At 48.1% G+C, this 9,884-nt stretch overlaps 1 protein-coding gene across 1 annotated transcript; it reads left to right on the plus strand.

Annotated features, from left to right (window-relative positions):
- Positions 1–5,542: 5,542 nt before the first annotated feature.
- Positions 5,543–6,274, plus strand: LOC131748805 (paraneoplastic antigen Ma6F-like; the record flags this gene model as incomplete). The annotated part of the gene is made up of 1 exon (XM_059051165.2): positions 5,543–6,274. A coding segment is annotated over one exon (732 nt), but the record flags the coding sequence as incomplete, so codon positions are not given.
- Positions 6,275–9,884: the final 3,610 nt, after the last annotated feature.

The following is a 9,884-nucleotide window of genomic DNA, read 5'->3' on the forward strand; positions in this document are numbered from 1 at the left end:
GTGTGCTAAGCCCATCGATGCTTTCTTGAAGATTCCTGTTTCGTAAGGAATACAATGATAAACAAGGGTCAACAAACAACACACAAGAATGACAAGAACTGTGAAGAACATCAATTAGGGGGGTGTTTGGGAGTGATGGGTAGGGAATTCCAGTGAGGCTATGGTTGATATGAGACTTGAATGACAAGGACTCAGCCGTGTGAAGGTTGTTGATAGGAAGAGCATCCACAGGTAAAAGGAATAGCAAGTGCAAAATTCCCTGTGATAGGAACCAATTGGGCATATTCTAGGATCAAAAGGAAAATGCTGGAGAGCAGTAAGCCAAGGGAAAAAGAGCCAGAGTAGCTGGGCACTGAAGTTAAGTCTGAAGGACACGGTCTAACTTTTGTTCATTTTTAAATTAATAGACATTTATCATTTTATTAGTGATAATGATTATAACCAACTTCTTAAATATTCTTGTAACAATTTTATCTGTTAGATGCTACAAACTTTTTTTCTTATTTACCTTCCACATTTTATTATGAAAACTTTGCAGCATACAGATCAATTGAAAGAATTGTACGCATGTACCAATCACCAATGTTCTACAATTAGCATTATGCTACACTTGCTTGATTGCATGGCCATCCTTATTTAACTGATCCACTTCAAAGTATCAATAAGTTGCAGACATACAGGCACACTTCACCCCTTAACACTTCAGCACACATAGCATTACCTAGAGATCAATACCTGTTTACTGTTTTTTGGTTGTTTGGTTTTGGAGGTAAAATTTACATACAGTGAAATGCACAAGTCTTAAGTGCCCCATGCAGTGAGTTTTGACAAATGCATACGCCAAGCTCTTGTCAGGATACTGAACATTATCAACACTCCAGAAATCTCCTTTGTGCCCATTCCCAGTCAGCTCCCACCACAATTCCACACGGAGGCAACCGCTGTGCTAAATGTTTTCCATCTTAGATTACGTTCGCCTATTTGAGAACTTCCTATGGATGGAATCATATGGTATGGACTATTTTGTGTCTGGTTTCTTTCATCCAGTATGATGAGTTTGAGATTTATCTATGTTGTTTAATGTGTTGCTTCTTTCCTTTAATAACTGAATAGTATTCCATTATCTGGATATATTCCAGTTGGTTTTTATTCATTCACCAGTTTATGATCTGGTCTCTTTTCATTTGGGAGTATTATAAATAAAGCTACTGTGAACATTCGTGTACAAGTTTGTGTAGACATATGCTTTCATTTAGTTGGGTAACTACCTAGAAAGGGAATTGCCACATCATAGTAGAGTTGTTTTATAAGAAACTGCCAGAATATTCTCCGAAGTGGTTGTACAATTTATGTGCCCACAGATATGTATGAGAGTTCCTTTTCTTTCCAATCCTTCTCTGTATTTGGGGTTGTAAGCCTTTATTTTTAGCCATTTAAGTGGGTGTGAAGTGGTAACTCATTGTGATTTTAATTATCATCTCCCTGATGACTAATCATGTTGCGTGTGATGTTTTTATGTGTCTTTAAATAGCTTTGCCCACATTTACGCGTTGTTTGTCCTTTTATTATTTACTTGTAGGTGTATTTTTTTTTAAAAAACAGCTCTTTTGAGGTATATTTGACAAACAGTAACCTGGACATGTTTAAGCTGTACTATCTGATAAGATTTGACATATATATGTGTATATATATATATACACATATATATGTTCATGAAACCATCACCACAATCAAGGCAATTAAAGATATCCATTACTCTCAAAGTTTCCTTGTGTTCCTTTGTAGTCCTTTTCTCTTGTCTTTTCTTCTTCCTCTTGTCCTCAAGCAACCACTGATCTGCTTTCTGTCACTATAGGGTAGTTGGCATTTTCTAGAGTTTTATGTAAATGGAATCGTATAATAAGTGTACTTTTGTATCCGGCCCCTTTTACCCAACAAAATTATTTTGAGATTTATCCATATTGTTGCATGTATCAACAGTTCACTCCTTTCTATTGCTGAATAATATTCCATTCATTGGTTGATGGACATTTGGGTAGTTTCCAGTTTGGGGCAACTATAAATAAAGCTTCTATGAACATTTGTGTACAAACCTTTATATGAACATACATTTCCTTTTACCTTGGGTAAATACCAAGGAGGGGTATGGCTAGATAATATAGTAGAGGTATGTTTAACTTTCAAAAAAAAAACTACGAAATCGTTTTCCAAAATGGTTGTACCATTTTACATTGCCCCCAACAGTGTAGGAGAGCTCCAGTTGTTTCCTATCCTTCTCAATACCTAGTATGGCGAGTCTTCCTTTTAGCCACGCTGATAGGTACGTAGTGTAATCTCATTATGGTGTTAATCTGAACCCCCCTGACCAGTGATATTGATGTCGGCCACCTGTTACTCTTCTTTGGTGAAGTGTCTACTTAAACCTTTTGCCCATTTTACAGTATTATTATCAGGTTGTTTGTCTTCTTATTAAGTTGCAAACGCTCTTTATATATTCGGAATACAAGTCTTTTGTCAGGTAAATGCTTTGCAAACATTTTCTCCCAGTCTGTAGCTTGTCCTTTGAAGAGCACAAATTCTAAATTCTGATGACGTTAAATTTATCAATCTGCTCTTTTATGGATTGTGCTTTTGGTGTCATAGCTAAGACATCTTTGTCTAACCCAAGGTCACAAAGATCTTGTTTTCTTTTTAAAAGTTGTATGGTTCTAGGTTTTATATTTACTTAGGTTTCCAATCCATTTTGAGTCAATTTTTGTGTGTTTTGTGAGATATGGGCCAAAGTTCATTTTTGTGCATGTGGATATCCAATTATTTCATCATCATTTGTTGAAAAGACTATCTCTACTGTAATTTTTTGCCTATATCAAAGATCGGTTTTCCAGAAAGTTGTGGATTCAGGGCTGTCTATATACTGTTCTATTGATGTATTTTCTATCTTTATACCAATAACATGAAGTTTTTTTTTGTTTGTTTTTTGTTTTTTGTGTGTGGTACGTGGGCCTCTCACTGTTGTGGCCTCTCCCGTTGCGGAGCACAGGCTCCGGACGTGCAGGCTCAGCGGCCACGGCTCACGGGCCCAGCCGCTCCGCGGCACGTGGGATCTTCCCGGACCGGAGCACGAACCCCGTGTCCCCTGCATCGGCAGGCGGACTCTCAACCACTGCGCCACCAGGGAAGCCCAACATGAAGTTTTGATTAGTGTTTTGTAATAATCTTTGGAATCAGATAGTGTAAGTTCTATAACTTTGTTCTTTTCAGTGTTGTTTTAACTAGTCTAGGTGTTTTTGCATTCCTCAAAATGGGATTTGGGGATTTTGATTGGGACTGGTTTAAATTCTGTAGATCAATTTGGAGAGAATTGACATCTTTTCACCAATATTGAGTTCTTTGAGCCATAAACTAGGTCTCTCTCCATTTATTTTGGTCTTTAATTTCTCTCACCAATATTTGGTATTTTTCTACACACTGTTCTTTCATATCTTTTGTCAGATTTGCTCCTAAGTATTGCATTTTTTTTTTTTCTTTTTTTGCGGTACATGGGCCTCTCACTGTTGTGGCCTCTCCTGTTGCAGAGCACAGGCTCTAGACGTGCAGGCTCAGTGGCCATGGCTCACGGGCCTAGCCGCTCCGCGGCACGTGGGATCTTCCTGGACTGGAGCACGAACCCCGTGTCCCCTGCATCGGCAGGCGGACTCTCAACCACTGCGCCACCAGGGAAGCCCAAAATATTGCACATTTTTGATGCTACTGTGAGTGGTATTGTTTTTAAAATTTTGATCATTGCTAGCATATAGGAATACAATTGATTTTTGTATATTGATCTTATATCCTGCAGCCTGCTAAACTCACATATTAGTTCTAGTAACTTTTCTATAGATTCCATTGCATTTTCTGAATAGATAATCTTGTCATGTGTGAACAAAGATAGTTTACTTCTTCCTTTCCAGTCTGGATGCTGTTTACTTCTTTTCCTTGCCTAATTTCCCAGGCTTGAACCTCCAATACAATGTTGAATAGAAAGTGTAAGAACGGACAACCGTGTCTTCAGTCTGATTTTAGGGGGAAGCATTCAGTCTTTCACCACTAAGGATGACGTTAGCTGTAGGGTTTTTATAGATGTCATTTATCAGGTTGAGGAAGACCCCTTCTATTCCTAGTTTTCTGGGAGTTTTTTGTGTTTTTATTTTATCATGACTGGATGTTGGATTCTGTCAAATGTTTTTTCTGCATCTATTGAGAATATTGCTGTAGTCGGAATGTATCCCCCCTGCCCCCCCCAAATCATATGTTGAAGTCTTAACTCCCAAAGGTAATGGTATTAGGAGGTGGAGCCTTTGGGAAGTATTTAGGTCCCAATGGGATCAATGCCCTTATAAAACAGGCTCCAGAGATGCCTTGCTCCTTTAGCATGTGAGGACCTAGCAAGAAGTTGCTGGCTATTAACTAGGAAGCGAGCCCTCACCACGATGCAACCATGCTGGCACCTTGATCTTGGACTGCCAGCCTCCAGAACTGTGAGAAATAAATTTCTGTTGTTTATAAGCCACGCAGTCTGTGGTATTTTGTTATACCAGCCTGAATAGACTAAGAGATATGTCATATTGTTTTTATTATTTTGTTAATATGCTGAGTTATGTTGATAAAATTTCAAATGTTTAAACTAAACTTGTATTCTCATTATAGACTACTTAGTCATAATATGTTATCATTTTTGTATCTTGTTGAACTCCATTTGCTAAAATTTTGTCTAGAATTTTTGCATGTATGTTCATGAAACACATCAGTCTGTAATTTTCTTTTATATGATGTCTTTGAATGGTTTTGATATAAAGCTAGTGCTGGCCTCATCGAATGAGTTGGAAGTATTCTTTCCTCCTCACGTCTATGGAAGAGTTTGTGTAGTATTGACATTATTTCGTCCTTAAATAATTTATAGAATATGATACTCCCGCTTGCATATTTGTTTACATGTGAGGGCAGGCTGCAGAGGATGTCATGCTGTGTGGCTAAAACTTGAGAGACCCAGAGGACACAGTTCAGGGTGACCACAGTGGAGTGAAAGTGAGAAGGAAAATCCTGGCCAGGAAAGAACCAGAGGCACGAAACCCAAATTTGGCATATAAACTCTGCCCAAATCTCTGGTGACACTGGGATGTGTATGTACAGGGCAGACTCCAAGAAAATAACTGAGCAGAGATTTCAGATGATGCTCAACACGGGGGAGACAGAGTTTGCAGTCGGAGTTTAGCTAAGTTAACTGGCTGCTAAAGCAGCAGCAGCAACAATAACACCTCTTTGGAGAAATATAGCAGAAAGCAAGAAGCCAGAGCCACTAGAACACATTATTGACAATGTCCAGGATATGATGCTTAATTACTAGCCGAAACAAGAAAATGTGGTGATAGTCAAGAAAAAAACATTCAAGGGAAACTGACCCTGATACTATAATTCACAGACAATATTTTTAAAGCAGCTATTATAAATATGCATATTATATGCATATTTATAATTATTATTATATGCATATATATTATAAATATGCGCCCGGCAGGTGCTGATGCGGGCCCGGCTGAACGACACGCTCCAGAAGATGCTGAGGATGCAGCTGATGACCAGGCCTCCCGGCTTCGTGCGGATGCTGCGGCTCCTCCAGATGACCGAGGCCTGCGAGGCCGCCCTGGCTAGCAGGGAGCTGTTCCCAGGGGAAGAAGAGGCCCGTGTGGACGTTGGAGTCCTGGCAGCAGCCGCCCAGGCCGCCCCGGCCCATGAGGCCATCACCGCGGGCACCACTGCGGATGGCACCAAGGCCTCCCCGGCCGGTGAAGATACCTCCACCCAGGCCGCCCTTTCCAAGCAAGGTAGCGCCGAGGACCACCCGGCGCCCGAAGAGGCCAGTGAGGCCGTTGCGGGCACTGCCAAGGCTGGCGAGGCGGGCCCTGAAGACCATGGTGCCGCCAGGGCAGCCCCTGGCCCTGGGGAGACCAGCAAGGCCTCCGCGGCCACTCAGGAAGGTGGAAGAGCTCCCGGCCCTGCGGGCCTAGGTCCGGCAGGACCCACACATGCCCGCGGAGTCCCCATGCCTGGCCGGATGGGCAGTGCTTCCCCGGTGGCCCCAGGAGGTCCTGGCAGGGAGCCAGAGGGCCTCGCCCAGGCAGGAGGCCAGCAGGCCGAGGAGACCCCCGAGGAGGGGCTCCAGCATGTCCCAGAAGAGCCGGGAAATGAGGACGGGGCTGCAGAGATGAGCCCCCCGGGGTCGTCCTCGGGCCAGTAGGCTCAGCAGGCCCCGGGGCCCCCAGGCTTGGAGGCAGGGGAAGGCCAGCCCTGGCAGCCTCCTGGCCCCATGTTAGGGGCCACTCAAGGTGCCTGGGCCTCCCTCCCGAGAGGGGACCCCTGTTCGTCATCCCCTGGGCAGGCTGCTCCCTGTCCTGGCGAGCCCCAATGTGTCCCTGTAGGCCCCAGAGGGACCCAGGTGTCAAGGAACCCCCCAGCCCCCGCTCCCCTCCCCCCCAACACACACACCCTAGCCATCGCCCCCCCCACCCCGGAGAGCCCTGAGGTACGACACGTGCCAGCCAAGGCTCTGGTCTGTGTGGGCCAGTGTCGTGAACTCAACGTGTGCTTTCTGGGCGTAGATGCAGGCCCAGCGCTGCTTGTTGTGGAAATTTGCTTGTGTTCTCCTCTGAGCGGTTCCCCCCACCCCGGCCACGCGTGGAGACCCCCGAGCCCAGTCCCAGGAGCCGGCGGGAAGGACGGGATGGACGAGGTCACAGCCAGCACCCACCTCAGGACCTGGGAGCCCACCCGGGACCTTGGGAAGGGAGACCTGGACCGGGGCTGCCGGAGGGCTGCGGGAGACTTTCTGACACCAGCAGGTAACCCCTTTTTCTTGGCATGGAAAGGAGAATGATTTAACAGCCTCTCCATAGTACGTTCTAATTAAGGAAGGCATGTTCAGGTCTGTGTTCCCCTTCTCTGACAGAGGAAATGTCTGCACTTAAAGGTAATCTTTAATTTAAAATTTTGTCTGCTTTTACTATTTTTATTAAAACGTTATCAAAAAGCCTCTTCTTGTGTGTCCCAAATAAAGCAAAAGAAATCTACTCTGTCACCAAATGACCCCAACTTCTGGTCCAAAAAGTGACTACAGGCTTCAGAGCCTCGGTACCCCAAGCATAGTCAGGGATCTGCAGCATGGGAGTCACCGAGCTTTCGAGAAACGCAGAGTCTCAGTCCCACCCCAGTCCTCCTGAATCAGAACTTGCATTTTTATCAAGATCTACCAGATTTGCAGATTTCCAGTGCGATAACCTGAGCTCCCCCCACGCCGTTTTCCGGAACAGCGAGCTAGGGTCCCGCGGGCCCCGGGGAAAATATTCCGGTCTTCCTTCTGTGGAAGAAATTTTCTTTGGAAAAGGGCGGGAAGCAGTTTGGGCACTAGGTGGGTAGTACTAGGCTGTGAAGTCAGGGGAATAATGGGAGAATGTAATTCTTTGAAAGTTTTTGGTCTCTTGGTGAATACGAAGAATGTTCGTGCCCTTGCACTTTTACCGGAAGCAGCTGTATTTCTGCGGTCCTCCTCTAAAAAACAGACCAATTTAAAAAAAAAAAAAAAAAGGTCAGGATTTCATTTAGTAAGCGCCCACCGGGCTTTTACTTTTGCACCCGGCCCTGCGCTGACCGCTTGGCATATTCAAGTAGGGAGAGCGACTCGTGACTGTCACGCCACAGCTCCCGTCCAATGGGGAAGAGACATGCTAAACAAGAGCCACGATGGCTGCTGGGCCTGGCGTGGCACGTGGTGGGTCTGGCGGTCTCGTTCCAGGGACCAGCCTAGGAACTGCAAGGGAGCGTGTTCCACCCCTAACCCTGCTCCCAGTCCAAGGCTGGATGCTGTCCAGCTCTGCAGTTTAAGGTGCCCCGGTTTCCCTCGAAGTCTGTCCGCCTCGTTGCGAACACTGGCGCAGGGCGGGGCGAGGGCTCCCCCTTTCGAGGGGGGATGGTGGGCGCCACGCTGCGAGTGGGCCGTGTGCAGCTCTGCGGGGTGGGGGCGGGGCGGCGGGGGCGGGGAGCTTGTAGGCGGACCGCCCCTTTCCACGGGCTCCCGGCCCAGTGTGCACCGCGCGAGCAGCGGTAACGGACGCGAGGCGGTTGTGGCGCACCGGCGCTCCGGCCTGTAGGCATCTCCAGCAGGTACCGGTCGGGGCCCGGGGCACAGAGAGCAGTGCAAACCGCATGGGATCCCGCACAATGGCCCTTGCCATCTCCCTTGGCGTCCCAGGGGTTGGTGGCTACGGGTTTCCCCTGGAAGTGGCATCCCGCTACGTCGGCCATGGCACCGCCTCAGTTCCGTGCCATTTATTTCCGGGCACCGCGACCAGCCTAGGAATTGCAGGGGAACCTATTCCACACGTAACCCTGCTCACAGGCATTGCGGTCGGGACTAGTGGCTCTGGGCCTTATCCTAGAGGGACAAGTGGCTTCGGCCCTTCCTCCCCTGGCCTCCACCAACCTCCACTGACCAGATGTATTCCTGCTCTGGAATGAGGGATGTTTGAGGTAGCGGGTGTGTGAAGGGGTCGTGGGGACGTAGGGAGGTGGGCTTAGGTGTGGGTGGGGACCGCAGGGGAATGAGGGCGGGAGGCTTGGGGACAGCAGTTGGACTTGCGTGAGGTCAGGGCTTGGGACAGGGATGATGCTTGGGAAGGGGTGGGACATGGCTTGAGTGGGGGCAGGGATTTGGCTTGGGTGGAGGCAGGGCTTCGTTAGGGATCAGCCTTGAGCGAGGGGATGGCACGTGGGAAGGGGTGGGGCTCGGTGAGGGCAGGGATCGAACTTCCAGAAGCTTGGGGCTTGGCGTCAGGGGCGGGGCTTGGGGGGGTGGTGCTTGGGTGGGGGTGGGACCTGGAGGGGGTAGGTGTTGGTGGGGGCAGGGATCAAACTTCCCTGAGGGGAGGCTTGGCGTCTGGGGTGGGGCTTAAGGCGTCAGGGGTGGGGCTTAAGGCCTGCGTCGTGCGTCAGCGGGGTCAAAGCTTGAGGGAGGGGGTGGATTTGAGGGCGGGGCAATAATCATACTGTAGGATCCCTCCTGTACTAGCACTGAATACCAGTTGAGCAGTTTCTTTTGTTCTATTTTTTTTTTAATTTTTTAATTTTATGTTTTTATACAGCAGGTTCTTACTAGTCATCCATTTTATGCACATCAGTGTATACATGTCAATCCCAATCGCCCAATTCAGCACACACACGCGCGCACACACACACACACACACACCCCACCACCACCACCCCCACCCCCGCCCCCTGAGCAGTTTCTTGTATCTCTGTACCAGAGTGCCTCTGTAGGCTCAGAATTGGCACAGCCTGAGCAGGGGCGTGTGGGGTAGAAGCACAGCAGAGTACCTCTGCCTTGCCTTGGGACAGATGCAGTGACGCAGTACCGCCTCCCCAGCACCGGGGCCTGCCTCTGGGCAGAGCTAGAGGGCAGGCCTGGTGTTGAGTGTGGGGGGACTCCCCCTGTCTGCGCTGCTGGTGGGTCCCTGGGCAGCCTGGTGAACGGCTGTGACGTCGGCCTGTGTTGGGAGAGGCTTCTGTAACCCTGGCCAAAAGCAGGAGGGGTGGGGTTGCCTGCCAGCGTTGACAGGGTCTGCAGGGTAGGGTCCCACCTAGGGCGAGAGTTGTCTGTTTCAGCAGTGTGGCGCTGTAGACCCTTTTTGGGTCCCTTTTCTGTCCCTGATTCTAGCTCCCACACAGTTTGAAACGGTGGGCTAGTGTTTTTCAGCACTTGATCCCTGCTGCCCACCCCCCATCTCCCCTCCCCTCCCCTCCCACAACAACAGGACACTTCTGTGGTTGGAGGCCAGGGACGTCACCTGTTGCTCCTC

The sequence above is a fragment of the Kogia breviceps genome, chromosome X, assembly GCF_026419965.1.
Source record: "Kogia breviceps isolate mKogBre1 chromosome X, mKogBre1 haplotype 1, whole genome shotgun sequence".
NCBI lineage: Eukaryota > Metazoa > Chordata > Mammalia > Artiodactyla > Physeteridae > Kogia > Kogia breviceps.